This window comes from Penicillium riverlandense (assembly GCF_028828495.1).
Source record: "Penicillium riverlandense strain IBT 135883 chromosome Unknown utg000007l_segment0_segment0, whole genome shotgun sequence".
NCBI classification, from domain to species: domain Eukaryota; kingdom Fungi; phylum Ascomycota; class Eurotiomycetes; order Eurotiales; family Aspergillaceae; genus Penicillium; species Penicillium riverlandense.
The window spans coordinates 454,245-468,407 of NW_026643198.1; the positions used below are offsets into that span (position 1 = coordinate 454,245).

Genomic DNA, 14,163 nt, shown 5'->3' on the forward strand with positions numbered 1-14,163 from the left:
GCAAGAAGAAGAGGTGTGGAAATAAAATGATGGGTAGTTAAAGAAGCAATGTTCTTTCCTAATCGCGACAATTATGAAGCACCGTAAGCTGACTCCAGACATGCAAACTCCCCGGATCTATATTCCAGGAACCGCATCATTAAGTTGTTTTGGGAATACAACGAAGACTTGAGACAGATAGTTAATCTAGCCACAATACCACCCTATCAGCCCTGCTCTTAGCATGTCAGATCTTGATGTTTCACTTTGTCAGGCATATGTGCAGACCAGTTCGGAAGGAGATCATGTCGAAAACCTACATTAACCAATTAAGTACGTCCTCTGTGTTTGTATCTTGCATGGACTACAGCGTGTTACCAGGGGTTACATCGGGCCCATTGTTATGTTGTCTGATCTTACTGGGCGAGAAGACAATGAGTGCAAGTGACAAGCAGATCCGGCCGCGATATTATCAACTCGACGTTCGGAGACACGTGTGACTGGCCTGCTACTCCTAAGACATCGGAGTTTGCTAATTGTATTGCTGACACACTCCGAGCTGAAGGCAAGTAAGCTCCTCTGTTGAAGGGAGTTCACGATAATTCAAAAGTATAAATGAGTGTACTTCGCCTCGACACTCGTATCCACTCAACAAAATTCCAAGTCTTTGCTCAAGCAATCAAAATCTAAAACCAACTGGTAAATACTTATTCCTCCTCTATCCATAGCCACTGAGTTAACACATGAGCTAGTGCAACCTACTTGGTCGAAATGCGGCTGTACTTTCTCGCGCTCCTTAGCCTGGGCGCTGCTACTGTTGCGGCTCCCGTGGCGAGCGAGTCCAGTATGTGCCTCCCCTATCTAATATTATACGGCATTATCTGATCAAGTTTACATAACAGGCTCTGATGTTTCTGCTGGAGGTGGCGGTAGAGGATGGGGCGGTGGACTCGGCGGTGGTGAAGGCTCTGGAATTGGAGCCGGTGAAGGCAGCGGCGAAGGCTATGGGGGCGGAGAAGGTGCCGGTGCTGGAGATGGTGAAGGTGGCGGCATCGGCGGTGGTGGTGGTGAGGGTGGTGGCTTCGGTGCTGGGGGTGGCTTTGGTGCCGGGTTTGGCGCTGGTGGTGGAATTGGTGTAGGCGGGGGATCAGGAGGTGGTGGTGGTTTGGGAGGTGGTGAGGGTGGTGGCTACGAGTAAGAAGCGTAATTTGGACAAGGGCATATGAAACCGGTCTGCCGCATGTATATCCGATACATCAGTCAGGATTTCAAGCGATTTAATTAGATCATGCCTACACCTTTACGTCCTACTTATAACAGCCTTAGCTGACTTCTATAATCCAATGACAACGCTCAACTCTTGGTAGCACCCTCTGCAGTTCTCCCTTTGCTCCATCCTGGAACCCATTGATCTTCGATAATCTGGAGCTGGACATCCTGAGTGCGCTTAAGGTATCCATCTTCAGTGTGGTCATCTAAACCAAAGTCCATGAATCCCTCACTAGCGACAGATTTCGGTGTGATCATCAAAGAGTGGCCTGTAAGAGAAATGGATATTAGTCCGGAAGAAGTGAAACAAGTTGATGAGAAACAGGACGCACCATTGATACTCCTATCCGTTGCCAATCTCATCATGCACAGGGCCACATCTTCCTGTGGTGCGAACTCGACTCCCTTGGCAATTAGCTCTGCTTCGTAGTTAGCTGAGCGAATTGCGCTCTTGATATAGCTGAGGTATCTGTTAGTCCAATTGACATCGCAATGTCTAGAGTGATATAAATTGCCTTACCATGGCGCGACATAGTTGATTCGAATACCCTGCTCATGAGAATTGCGACGAGCAGTTCTCATAAGGCCTCTTAATCCATATTTACTGCTCGTGTACTGCCAATTTGCCTGAGGAGAAAATGTATTAGACTTGCCATGTTGATGATTTCATTACGGCTTACCGGCGAGTCGATCCACGCCACCATACTTCCAGTTATTATGAAACATCGATCCCGGTCTTCTGTGTCTGGTTGTTTGCGGAAGTAGTGTATTGCCAGTTTCCAGGTATACATTGTCCCAATTAAGTTGACATTGACAATGTTGAGCTCGGGTTTGACGGGCGGTGCATTAGGATCTGCTCTTACAGGTCAGTACTGTGCAAGCACTTCCGGTCAGATAGATTGAGCCAATTCTCACCATCTAAAGGCCACAGATCATCCCCAGAAGCACGACTGATACCTGCGTTCGCAATGACAATGTCACAGCTCTTGTGCGGAGAGTTTGCAATGGCCGCTTCAAACATCTCGACTTGGTCATCCCATGAAGTGATATTACATTTGACAAACTGGGCATTGCTGCACCAGGATTTCCTGGTCAGTCAATGCAAGCGACTCGGATAATTATAGTCGGGGCAACGAACGGGTTAAGTTCCTGTGCTACTAACGTTCCTCGAGTCTCATCAAAATCGGCAATAGTCACAAATGCTCTGCATATCAGATTAAATTCGTTAATTGTCTCTGCAAGAGATAGAAGGAGGAGTTGAACCTAGACAGACCCTTCTGCCGCAAAGGCGCGCGCGGTCGCCTCACCCATGCCATTGGCACCTATTACTGCAGTCAATATCTCGGTTTATAGGTTTTTAAAATCAATCTCAATGTACCTCCGGTGATTATGACGCTCTTGCCTTTCAGGGCCGCTCTGTTTGGCGGGACTCTGCAATCCACTGGACCGGTATACTCGTAGCGCGGGAGTTGAGGCATGTCGATATTGAACTGCGTGGATATTCTTCCTGGTCTTATAGTGATAGGTAAGGACAAGATAGTTTATGCTTCAGAGGTTTTTTTATGTTCTGTTGTCCTAGTGTATGGTTATTAAGTTGTCATTTTACTGCTCTGTCGCTTCTTCCCCGCGTTTCGGCACAATGTCCGGTTACCCCAATGCGTAAACCGACGGGAAAATGTTCCGGTTTCTTATCCGGCAAAGTCAACCAGAGCGTAAGAAAGGAAATGATGTATTTAAATGCTTCGAGACATCACACCGCTTTGTATTGGAGTTGGTCATGTTACCATAAGTGTCTGCTACTATGCAGCTAATGGGTGACCATGCCGATGCGACGCCAATAGCCCGGCTCTGAGGATAGCGTGACAACCATAAACTCAAGAAAAGAAGATTCAATTGCAGGGTATTTCCAAGGGCAAGCCATGCCCTTGCGCGAAATGAAATTGTCTATCAAAGTGATGCAAGAACGCCCCATCGATCTTCCAGTTCCGAGGGTCGTAGATGGGCACATGCAAAGGGTTCAATCCCACAGCCAAATTCGCTGAATCCCCAAAAAAACCAGTCAATACTCCAGATGCAAAGAATAACCGCCATGCAAGATTCATGTCGTTCTGCTGGGTTACTTCTTATCCCCATTTGTAGTGCTTTCACCCTCTAAATCAACCATGTCCCGTAGTATATCTTTGAGGCCGCGCACGCCTTCTCCCACCACAGCTTCTGGGATTCGAACATCGACCCCTTCAAAGTATTTTTCTGAATCAAATCGGGTATTGAGTGCGGTACCGTTGGTCGGGTTCCCCTTGGACCCATTTTGTTTTGCGTCACCATTCTGGTTGTGGGAAGATGGCGCCGGGCCCAGCGCTGGATGTGACCTGCCCTCAGCAGAGGCGACAACTGCATCCATTACATCGTCAAAAGTCTCACAGCGGCCAGCGCGGAGGAGTTCGGTGGCAAGGGTAGTGACTTTGTCGGTCCAGCCTAGGCGGTGAAGAGATCCGAGAAGTGTTTCTTGGAGATCTTCCAGTGCGGATGTAGCAGCGAGCTTTGTGAGAAGGTCGGATTCGAGAGCGTCGGGGGTGGAGGAAGCGCCGCCGGCGGATGTGGAGGAGGGCATGGTGAGCGCAAGAAGGAGAGAACAGGGTCCGGGAAAGGAAGGGCGGAGGCGACGAGGTCAGCTAGAAGGACCCATTGCAGTATTCACTGAAGTCGTAGAAAGGCCGACAGTCAACGTCGTTCATGAATTATGGTGACGCTCGCTCTGGCGCTCGATAAATGTAAGTGGCCAATCGGCGTCCCACCGCCCAGCGGCCACGGGCGGTGAAAGCAGGCGAGACGGAGAGGGAGGAGGATAGTATGGAATCCGATATTTACCAACACCAAAGAAGATGCTCTTTAAAGCTATCATTGCACAAGAGAAAAAGCACATAATGCCTGCTGTTAGGACTCATTATGTCTGTAAGACAAGAGAAGTGTTATATTGTAAAGTAGTGATTGAGTGGGTTATAGTCGGGTAATCATATGACTACACGTGACTGATAACCGACACAAGCTTAAAAAAACACTTTCGCTGACTTTCTAAATGGAGAAAACAGTCGAAGTATATCCCTCATCTTAAGGTAATTTGTACGACTGTCCTGAAAACTCGGCATTGGTTTCTTTAAAGCCGAATCGAATTGCATTTGTCATCACAAGGCTGACGAGTGGACTCCACCCATCTAGTTTGCATCACCATCTCTCAAGTTGATTTCTCTAAATTTTGCAAATTATAAATCAGACTGATTATCAATCGCCGGTGAGTAATGGTAAATAAAAGTGATTATCAATCACTGGTCAGTGGCAGCAACAGCAGTATAAACAACAGGTTGGTAGTCATTTCACCTGAGAACATCAATCAAGCATCAACAACTTCATTGCTTTCAAAATGGACACTCCTATCCGCCGAGTCATAACGGGAAACGACCCTAGAGGCCAGGGATACTTTGCATCCGACGAGATCCTTACCCCCTACGACCCAAATACCGCTCCTGGATTCTCAATTCCTGGCCCAAACGCAGCGTTCGGGGTCGTCCAGATCCATCGTTCGCGAGGCTTCCCCGTTGACAACCAACGCCAACTTCCCGACCCACACAAGACTCTTGTTCCTCTGGCCGACAGCAAGGGCCCATCCTGTCGCATCCTGTACCTGCCCCCTGCGGAGTCGGGATGGTTCCACCGCACCTTGAGCTTGGATTACGCTGTCGTCCTGTCTGGAACTGTTGGGTTCATCACAGATGGAGGCGAGGAAAAATCCTTAAATCAACACGATGTCATTGTCTGTCGAGGCGTCAACCACGAGTGGGTCAACCGGGGTCATGATGTGGCGCAGGTCTTTGCGGTGGTTGTGCCTAGCAAGGCCATTGTCACTGAAGACGGTGTTCGTCTGGAGAAAACACCGGCAGGCGATATCTATGACCCCAAAGAAGAAGAGGATTGATTTAAGTCTGTCTCTATTCATTACCTACGAGCAGTCCAGACTACATAAAATCAAAGCTTCTGTCCGAAATGCCGAATTGGTTCCGTCAATGAGACTGTGCAGTGGCATTCAGCGGGAAAGTCAAGCCCACAGTAAGTGCGGTATTGCAAACTTGTTTCTCAACAAGAGCATCTTGTTTGTATTTTATTTGTGAAATAATAATAATTCAAAATATAAATAATACCATTAATTTTGAAGCAAATTCTATTACGCTTTAACAGTGGCACAATAGAATACGCCGCGATTTTGTTCATAATACATTTGAATGCAAACCCCAACTCGCCATGAACTATTCTCAAGGATACCACGACGCCGGTAGGTGAGTTGCTTTGGGCTTCCAATTTGACAATTGACACTTTCTGACTTGGCACCAAGCCCGTATCTTGAAACACCTTGTGGCCATGGGAGCAATCGAGGAGGCCGGCGCTGATGAGTATTGCCCAAATGGGTTCGCAAGAGTCCTGACTGTCGAGCGATACAGCGATGCTTTGCCGCTCATGTAAGACGTCAATTCGCGACACTTTCCGAGCGTGAAGTCGTTAACATCTACTACTAGGACTCGTCGTTTCACCAAGGGCATCCTCGCACTTCCGGAATTCCTAAAGAAGAACAATTATCGCAATCCTACCAGTGCGACCGACACTGCCTTTCAGCTGGGCCACAGTCTAGAACTGAATTTCTTTGGATAATTGCAGCAGGAGCCGGACACGGCCAAGGAGTTCAGCAACCACATGTCGGTTTATGCCCAGGGCCGAATGCGATGGATGAATCCCGGATTTTACCCTGTCCAGGAGCAGCTGGTCGACGGAGCTCCAATCGGCGACCAAGACGTGCTGCTGGTCGATATGGGCGGCAGCATCGGCCATGACCTGTCGGAGTTTCGCCGCAGGTGGCCCAACGTACCCGGTCGACTCGTTCTGCAGGACCTACCCGAGGTCGTGTGTTCGGCCAAGGACCTGGATCCGTCCATCGAAGTAACGGCGTATGACTTCTTCACTGAGCTGCCCATCAAAGGTATTGAAATGACAAGTCCTGGTTGAGAAATCGTGCAACTGATGTTCCTTTTTTGCCCAGGTGCGCGTGCGTACTACATGCATTCCGTTCTCCACGACTGGCCGGATGACGTCTGCCACAAAATCCTGGCCAATATCACCGCAGCTATGAAACCAGGACACAGCAAGTTGCTGATCAATAAGAATGTCATTCCCGACTCGGGGCCGTATTGGGAGGCGACGAGCCTAGACTCGATCATGATGATGGTTGGGTCTTGTGAGCGCAGTGAGCGCCAGTGGCGAGCGCTGCTGGAGTCTGCGGGACTGCGGATTGTGAAGATCTGGACGGCGCAGAAGGGCGTTGAGTCTCTGATCGAGTGCGAACTGGCGTAGACGACGAGATAGTAGATTAGACAACCAGCCATGTGACCGTCTTCCCCTGTCAGCACGTAAGACGTATCAAGTACAGAAAAGCCCCACACCGCCTGTGCCCTGAACGTATCTTTTAAAGCTGCGGGGTTGCTGCGCCTGTTGGAAAGGCCTCATGATGCGGGGGGTGGGGCGGGGGTGGGGGGTTGCCTATATTAGATTGACAGACAGGCATATAACAGCAGGCCTTTTTCAAAGACGAGAAGCGGCTTGATTTTCGCGGCTTGTCGCCATACGACATACACATCCATGGCGATAGAAATGCTGCTGAGTCCGGAAGGACTTGTTTTTCTCTCCACCCTAGCCATTGTCCTTTGGGGGCTCAAGACCTTCACCGGTAGTGGTACAAAGGGTAAACAGCCGCCAGGACCTTCAGGTTAGTCTACTTTTCAAGTCCGTTGATGAATCACGGTATTTTCAGCAGACCTCCTGATCGATCTTATTCACTAGGCATACCATTCTTTGGAAATCTTTTTCAGGTCCCACCTTATCATTCATGGCTCAAGTTTAAGGAATGGTCCGATGAATTCGGACCGATCGTCCGCTTCAGCATGGCCGGAAGCGAGAACGTCATTCTCTCGACGGAGGCTGACGCCAATAATCTCTTGCGAGAACGAGGCACCAAATATTCCTCTCGGGCATATCTGCCATTTGCGACTGGCTTGCTCTCAGACAATCTCCGCCCGTTGCTGCTACCATACAACGGTAATTCCAGCCATGTTCTTCACCGGCCAAGCTTTTCAACATGTTGACAAATATTTAGATCGGTGGAGACGAGGTCGTAAATTGATGCACCAGTTGACTAACACAAAAACAGCCGAATCTTACCAGCCAATTCAAGATATAGAATCGAAGAGACTACTGGCACACTTGCTAAAACAGCCAGCGCGGTACGGCCATTGGTTCGATTTATATGCCTCCGGTGTGGTCTTCCGGGTTGGGTTTGGTCAGTGGATCGAAACTGGCGAAGAGTCTGTGGTGAAAAGAATCGTGCAGGTCAACCATAATCTCGAACGTGCTGCATCACCAGGGAGCTACTTGGTGGATACCTTTCCTATATTGGGATATATTCCTAGTATACTCGCACCCTTCAAAAGAGAAGGGAAACGGCTCCACGACGAAGAATTGAGTCTATTTCGTGAACTGCAATCCGACGTACGGACACAAATCGCCCAAGGAAATGCAACCAATTCGTTCACACGCACCTTTTTGGAACACCAAGAAGCCTTGCGTCTCTCTGACGACGAAGGTGCCTATGTGGTTGGGACCATGTTTGAAGCCGGGAGCGGTACAACCTCTGCAGCAATGCAGTCCTTCTGTCTTGCTATGTGCCATTTCCCAGATTGGCAACAGAAAATGAAAGAGGAACTCGACCAGGTCGTTGGCGACCGAATGCCTGAATTCACAGACATATCTAATCTGCCCACCGTTCGCGCTGTTATCAAAGAAGTCCTTCGCTGGCGACCCGTCACTTCAGGAGGAGTGCCGCATCAGTTGATCCAGGATGATGAGTATAACGGATATCACTTTTCGAAAGGCACTGTGTTCCACGCCAATCAATGGGCTATCCATCGCGAGCCCGAATTATATCCAGACCCAGAAAGCTTCAGGCCGGAGCGGTGGTTAAGCCCTGATTTCCCAACAACTTTTCAAGAGCCACTGACCAAGTTCCCTAACCTGCAAAATTTCTCTGCGTTCGGCTTCGGACGACGTATATGCCCGGGACAGAACATCGCCGAGAGCTCGTTGAACATTCTCACTGCTCGGATCGCCTGGGCTCTAAAGCTTAGCAAGAAGAAAGATTCCCTCGGTAACGATCTACCATTGCCGCTCTACGACTACACTCGCGGCTTCAATTCTCAACCCAACCACTTCGAGTTTGATATTGCACCCCACAGTCCTCAAAGAGCCGAGCAGATTCTTGCAGCTCTGAAAGAAGCCGAGGCAAGCAAGAGTCGATAATGAATGAGTGATTAGTTGCCGATTTCTTCCAAAGTAGGAATGAGCTATCATGTTGATGCTATTAAGGTTTAAATCCAGAGTAAATGTAAATGATGAGTATCTACCATAAACCCCATCGCAAGTTCGAAATGCTACTCCTATATACCATGGCCTCAAAGGCTGTCCCCAATCCACTTACGAAAGACGAGCACAAAGAACACCGACCTAAAACACTCACGCCGGGAAGTAACTAAGGTATTGGCAAAGAAGGAAAAACACACGTAAGAGATCCCGCTGATGACACTGGACAGAACGCAAAATGATGCCCACTTCCTCGGATAAACCAGCTACAGAGGCAAAAACTCCATAGATGAGTAAAGAAACTCCACATTCCCGCTGACAAGAACCCTCCAAATCCAAAATCCAATGAGCGACAAGAACAAACGCCGTGATAAATGCTTGAGAGTCGTAGCATAGTAGTCATTATACATCGCCATTGCCATCACCATCTGAGTCCGCCGTCGTCATTGGTTGTTTCATGGGTTGTTTCTCTTTACTACCTCGCGAAGGCAGAGCGTCGATGGCTCGCTGGACTTCGAACTTCGCAGCTCGATCGAGGTCATCGCGCGAATCGGGTTCGAGAGATTCGATCTCTCCGACTCGTTCGTATAGCATGCGGGATATACTCCGGTTGATATCGGTGTATTGATCCTTCGATACCAATTTCCTCTTGTAGTGAGGTTTCAAGGCAGTGCCGACCATCTTCTGAATGTCGGATTTGACGGATAGAGACGGACCGGGTCGATGGGGTGATGTATCGGGGGATCGGGAATGTGCTAGGTGGATCGCTCGCTGGGGCACACGGGAGCGAGGAACCCGAGTGGTTGCTGGAGTGTTGTCGGTTGCGGATTGAGGGGACGTGGGACTCCCGGAGAAGGATACTTCGGGAGAGAAAGGAGGGGATGCAGATTCCAACGGAGACGAAAGTCGGATGGGAGAAATAGGTCGGCCTCGGAAAGGCGGTGGTGTTGTAGATGCCAGGTGGGGAGAAGAGTGGCTGGAGGAAGGGGGCGAGATGGATGGAGAAGAAGGACCGGGTGTGGCATGGTCGGTAGGTACGGTGGATGAGGGAGCCGATGGTCCATGAGAGTTTGTTCGGCTTGAAGTCGACGCATCCTGCACTTCCTTTAGAAGCGATGACAAGAAACTCGGTTCACCCGGGTGGTCCTCTGCGTTGACCCGCGCGTTTGAGCTGGCAGCTCGAGAAGATTCGCCATTTTGCTGAGCCATGGCCGCGAGCTCCTGGGGGCGTCTCGTGCGAGGACGCTTCAGTTTCCGCTGCGGTTCGGTGGGCTCGGGTGATGGAGAAAGCGTCGGTTCCTTTCGTTTCCTGCTGGAGGCATTTGGATTGTTTTCGATCTCTCGAGCCCGCTCAAATGCGTTCCAAGCGCGCATCTCCTCCACGGATTCAGGTTCCGGAGTTGGCTCTCTGGGCACACGCGGACGCGATGGGCGTGGGGGAGCCTCAATATCAAAAAGCGAAGCAGTGTCCCGGAACCGGTTGTTACCGCCTTGACGCTCCGCAACCTCGAAGCGACGTTGCCAAGCACGAAATTCTCGCTGGTTGGCCTCTTCCCGACGCTGTTGCTGCAATAGACGTTCGGCCGAGCGATCGTCGTCGAACGGGAAGTCCAGGTCCAGGTTCAGATGATCCCAGACAGATTGCCACACGCGTGCCCAATGCACGGAATTCAGCTGGGTCCGGTTCTGTGACTGCCGGCGCTGGGCCCGTGTCCGACGACTACGTCGTTCGTTCGCGCGAGAGGGTCGGGCGGACACCTCGGGGGCTGGACCGAGCGCTCGCTGGGACTCGCACAGCTGGCAGTACCAGTTCCCAGCTGGAATCTGGTCTAGACCCAAGCAATAGACATGAGAGGGGGCATCGCAGCCATCACAGAGCAAGAGGACATCCTCATTATCAGCCTCACCGCAGATGGTGCACGGTTGGAAGAACTCGGCGAGGTCATCTTCGACATACTCAATCACCATCGAAGGATCGACCTCGGCCACCTGGACTCGGTCTTCAACGGCATACGATGACACGACGGGACCTAGTAGAGAATCATCGATCATTAGCAGCGGACTCCGACGGGCTAAACAAGGGAGTTGCCTTACCTCCCGGCCGATCACTCAGCTCGACCATGTTGAAGCTGCGTCGACATATCGGGCAGCTGTTCGCGCGTTCGACCCAAGGCTTCAGGCAATCATTGTGTAGGATATGTCCACAGGGAAGCAGCTGAGCGATCTGACCCTCATCGCCATCGAGCCCGGCCTTCGCATTGCCGATATCAAGTCTTGGCACGACGGGCTCGATGACGAGAGGATCAGGGCTTTCGCCAAGGTCTCCTAGACAAACAATACAAGTATCGGACATGGAAAGAGGAGTAGTGGGGTGGGAACAAGCTGCTCGGGGGAGGCATGAAGACAGCTCGGAGGGAGGATGGGAGGATGGGAAAGTAGGGCGTACAGAGAGGTAAGTAGGAGACTAAGTTGGGTGAGTGGGGAGGAACAGCCCTTTGAGTGGTGGAGCCAGGCAACGTGACCGCAGGCGAATCAGGTGCCGGGTCAGCCATTCGGGATAACGCCAGTTTGGTAAGACTAGGACCGCTGATCAGAGTTGCCTGTAGTTACATGTAGGAATGACTCAAAATAGTTAGAGAAACGGAGGGTGTTAGTCCTCGAGTGCAAGCAGGAACATGGGATACTAGGTGGACGCAAAGTGCACCATCGAGATGCCTGAAAACGACCGGCGCACGGGGCTACGGGTGCTGATCGGATCACCAGCACGACAGGCGGGCAGTGTGACGGTCGCTGTCTCTTGGCATCGGTTTACGCAAAGATCCGACACAGACGGAACGGAACGGAGGAATAAATAGATTCCGAGGAATTTCTCATATTTTTTGGTATTCAGACGTAACCGTAGAAGAAAAAGGAAACCATGTCATCCCATTTTTTAAACCTCAGCGATCTCGCGGAGACGGCGGATGGTCGAGCGGGTGGCGGCAGCGGCGGGCGTGCTGGAATCAGTGGTCAGTTAGTATTGTTCTGTTCTGGCTCGTGTGGTGGTGGTGGTGGTGAAGGTGATGACGGGTCCACAGAAAAAAAATCCGACACCCGACATCCCATCGTTTGAGCACTTACGCGACAGTGTAGGCGCCACCGGCAACGGTCTTGTTGCATCCCTTGCACTCCCAGATTCCAACGGCCTTGCGCTTGACGGTGTTCTTTCCGCAGAAGGTGCAGACGTAGCGGGCGTGCTGGGTGATTTCCATCTTCTTCACCTGCTTACGCAGGGAAGCACCGTATCTGTCAGGATGGTCAATATCGGGTTCGTCGTGTCTTGTGCGGAGCCGTGTTTTCTTCGTTCATCGAGAGCCACAGTCGGTCGGGGGAAGGGAAGTTCGAGGATGCTGCATACCTGGTACCATATTTACCGGTGATACCGACCTCTGCAAATTGTTAGAAAAGGGTTCTTTGGTGACGTGAGGGTAGGAATGGCATGGGGGAGACATACTCTTGGTGCGCTTGGTCATCTTGGCTGAGTGCGACGGATGAGGGTTGCAGATGGATACAGAGCGGGAGTGATCGAGCGGCTTTGAAGGGTTGTGGGTGCTCGCTTAGGATGTGTGCGGTCACCTGATGTCATCTGACTTAATTCATGCCACAATTTCAAGGTGTCATTTTAAGGTGTCAACTTGGCCTACGTAATCTCGGCCAGATTCATATCACCGACCACGTGACTCAAACAAATATGTACATGTTCTCTACGTCCTTTGAAGCGGCCAAATCTCCAACACAAAAGCCGTGCGACACGAAGCTGCCAGACATAGTTCAAGCTGCAGTCCACCCAGAAGTTTCCTACAAATAGTGTCGTGGCCACTCCCACGGCACTTTGACTCTTCAGTCACAAAGTATCTTCTTGCCGAGGAGCTAGCTTGCTTGGCCCGTGATCCATCCCGAGCTTCCTGCCAACTTTATCCCACCTCCCCAACACACGCCACCATGGGTTCTAATCGGCAATACGACATTGTCTTGCTCGGTCCAACCGGCTACACCGGTCAGCTCTGCGGTGAGCACATTGTGCAAAACCTGCCCACCGATTTAAAGTGGGCGATTGCCGGCCGCAATGCGCAGAAGCTCGAGTCCATCGCCCAGGAGCTCAAGACGCTCAACCCGGACCGCATCCAGCCAAGTAGGAGCCTTGATTCCCCTTTTTGTAGGAATATCGCACTGATTTGGGGCTGTGTAGACACTCTGGTGGTCCAGCTGACCTCCCGCGAGCTCAACGAGCTGGCGCAGAAGACCAGGCTCATCATTAACTGCGTGGGGCCCTACCACCTGTACTCGACTCCGGTTGTGGAAGCCTGCGCTGCCAATGGCACCCATTACGTTGATGCGTACGTTGCCCGAGCGTGATTTGTGTCTCATTGGGATCTGGACTGACATGGACCAGAACCGGGGAGACGCCGTGGGTCAAGCTGATTGTCGACAAATATCATGAAAAGGCCAAAGCGAATGGCGCTATTGTCGGTGTACCTCGAGTTCGGAAGCTTTTTCAAAACATTAATGCCATATAGATCATTCCCTCTCTCGGTGTGGAAAGCGCCCCGGCTGATATCCTGGCATGGGCTCTGGTCAAGCAAGTCCGCGAGGACCTCTCGTGCCAGACTAGGGAAATCAACAGCTGCATCAAGGAATTGAAGTATGCTATACCCCGCTCTAAAAAGCATTCACTTGATAACTGATCTGCTCCCATAGGAGCTCCGGCGCTAGCGGCGGCACTCTCAACACCATCCTCAGCATCTTCGACTGGCTCCCAGCGTCCGAGCTTATGAAATCCATGACACCCTTCTCCCTCGCCGCATCCACGCCACCCAAGGATATCCCCCGGGAGTCGATCATGCAGAAACTCCTGGGCGTGCGCTCGATCCGCGACCTGGGCACGCTGACAACGTCCCCTTCTGGAATCGCAGACATCACGATAGTGCACCGCAGCAGCACGCTGATGCCCGAGTTCTACGGCAATCGATTCGTCTTCCACCAATTCCTACATGTGCGCAACGCATTCATTGGGGTCGCTGTCCACATCGGCTTTATGCTAGGATTGGCGCTCCTCGCACTCCCGCCCGTGCGCTGGCTGGTCCGGAAATTCGTCTATGCTCCTGGTACTGGGCCGCGGAAGGAGGATTCGATGAACGACCGGCTCGAGTACCATGCTGTCGCTACGGCGGACCAGAATACTCCTGCCCCGCAGCGCGTGTTCGGCAAGCTGACTTTCCCTGGCAGCATGTACCATATCACGGGTGTGCTGATGGCTGAAGCTTCGATGGTGATTCTCAAAGAGGAGGAGAAGGTGAAGAAGGTTTCACGGGGCGGTATCGTTACCTCCGCTACTCTGGGCCAGGACTTTGTCGACCGCCTGGAAAATTCGGGCTGTCGAATTGAAACCAAGGTTTTCCAGTACTAGTTAAGTGCGCTTACTGG

The 14,163-nt window shown here is 51.2% G+C and overlaps 11 protein-coding genes across 11 annotated transcripts; 7 read left to right on the top strand and 4 right to left on the bottom strand.

Moving 5' to 3' along the window:
* Positions 1-750: 750 nt before the first annotated feature.
* On the top strand, positions 751-1,177 carry N7474_007752 (uncharacterized protein; the record flags this gene model as incomplete). The annotated part of the gene is made up of 2 exons (XM_057199162.1): positions 751-823; positions 882-1,177. 2 exons carry the CDS (start codon positions 751-753, stop codon positions 1,175-1,177), a joined length of 369 nt encoding a protein of 122 aa, XP_057049863.1.
* Positions 1,178-1,332: 155 nt separating this feature from the next.
* N7474_007753 (uncharacterized protein) lies at positions 1,333-2,726 on the bottom strand (the record flags this gene model as incomplete). The annotated part of the gene is made up of 8 exons (XM_057199163.1): positions 1,333-1,517; positions 1,581-1,708; positions 1,769-1,875; positions 1,929-2,101; positions 2,164-2,336; positions 2,387-2,452; positions 2,522-2,570; positions 2,627-2,726. The coding sequence occupies 8 exons, from the start codon at positions 2,724-2,726 to the stop codon at positions 1,333-1,335; spliced, it is 981 nt and encodes a 326-aa protein (XP_057049864.1).
* A 638-nt stretch (positions 2,727-3,364) lies between these two features.
* Positions 3,365-3,859, bottom strand: N7474_007754 (uncharacterized protein; the record flags this gene model as incomplete). Its single annotated transcript, XM_057199164.1, has 1 exon — positions 3,365-3,859. One exon carries the CDS (start codon positions 3,857-3,859, stop codon positions 3,365-3,367), a length of 495 nt encoding a protein of 164 aa, XP_057049865.1.
* Positions 3,860-4,666: 807 nt separating this feature from the next.
* On the top strand, positions 4,667-5,218 carry N7474_007755 (cupin domain-containing protein; the record flags this gene model as incomplete). Its single annotated transcript, XM_057199165.1, has 1 exon — positions 4,667-5,218. One exon carries the CDS (start codon positions 4,667-4,669, stop codon positions 5,216-5,218), a length of 552 nt encoding a protein of 183 aa, XP_057049866.1.
* Positions 5,219-5,541: 323 nt separating this feature from the next.
* On the top strand, positions 5,542-5,946 carry N7474_007756 (uncharacterized protein; the record flags this gene model as incomplete). The annotated part of the gene is made up of 3 exons (XM_057199166.1): positions 5,542-5,572; positions 5,633-5,756; positions 5,814-5,946. The coding sequence occupies 3 exons, from the start codon at positions 5,542-5,544 to the stop codon at positions 5,944-5,946; spliced, it is 288 nt and encodes a 95-aa protein (XP_057049867.1).
* Positions 5,947-5,988: 42 nt separating this feature from the next.
* N7474_007757 (Winged helix-turn-helix transcription repressor DNA-binding) lies at positions 5,989-6,297 on the top strand (the record flags this gene model as incomplete). Its single annotated transcript, XM_057199167.1, has 1 exon — positions 5,989-6,297. One exon carries the CDS (start codon positions 5,989-5,991, stop codon positions 6,295-6,297), a length of 309 nt encoding a protein of 102 aa, XP_057049868.1.
* Positions 6,298-6,348: 51 nt separating this feature from the next.
* On the top strand, positions 6,349-6,642 carry N7474_007758 (uncharacterized protein; the record flags this gene model as incomplete). The annotated part of the gene is made up of 1 exon (XM_057199168.1): positions 6,349-6,642. One exon carries the CDS (start codon positions 6,349-6,351, stop codon positions 6,640-6,642), a length of 294 nt encoding a protein of 97 aa, XP_057049869.1.
* Positions 6,643-6,927: 285 nt separating this feature from the next.
* N7474_007759 (cytochrome P450) lies at positions 6,928-8,640 on the top strand (the record flags this gene model as incomplete). Its single annotated transcript, XM_057199169.1, has 3 exons — positions 6,928-7,054; positions 7,129-7,383; positions 7,496-8,640. 3 exons carry the CDS (start codon positions 6,928-6,930, stop codon positions 8,638-8,640), a joined length of 1,527 nt encoding a protein of 508 aa, XP_057049870.1.
* Positions 8,641-9,102: 462 nt separating this feature from the next.
* Positions 9,103-11,053, bottom strand: N7474_007760 (putative PHD and RING finger domain protein; the record flags this gene model as incomplete). Its single annotated transcript, XM_057199170.1, has 2 exons — positions 9,103-10,730; positions 10,795-11,053. 2 exons carry the CDS (start codon positions 11,051-11,053, stop codon positions 9,103-9,105), a joined length of 1,887 nt encoding a protein of 628 aa, XP_057049871.1.
* Positions 11,054-11,632: 579 nt separating this feature from the next.
* N7474_007761 (60S ribosomal protein eL43) lies at positions 11,633-12,212 on the bottom strand (the record flags this gene model as incomplete). Its single annotated transcript, XM_057199171.1, has 4 exons — positions 11,633-11,696; positions 11,821-11,985; positions 12,098-12,128; positions 12,194-12,212. The coding sequence occupies 4 exons, from the start codon at positions 12,210-12,212 to the stop codon at positions 11,633-11,635; spliced, it is 279 nt and encodes a 92-aa protein (XP_057049872.1).
* A 469-nt stretch (positions 12,213-12,681) lies between these two features.
* On the top strand, positions 12,682-14,146 carry N7474_007762 (saccharopine dehydrogenase family protein; the record flags this gene model as incomplete). Its single annotated transcript, XM_057199172.1, has 5 exons — positions 12,682-12,871; positions 12,929-13,076; positions 13,133-13,211; positions 13,257-13,381; positions 13,438-14,146. 5 exons carry the CDS (start codon positions 12,682-12,684, stop codon positions 14,144-14,146), a joined length of 1,251 nt encoding a protein of 416 aa, XP_057049873.1.
* Between the last annotated feature and the right edge of the window lie 17 nt (positions 14,147-14,163).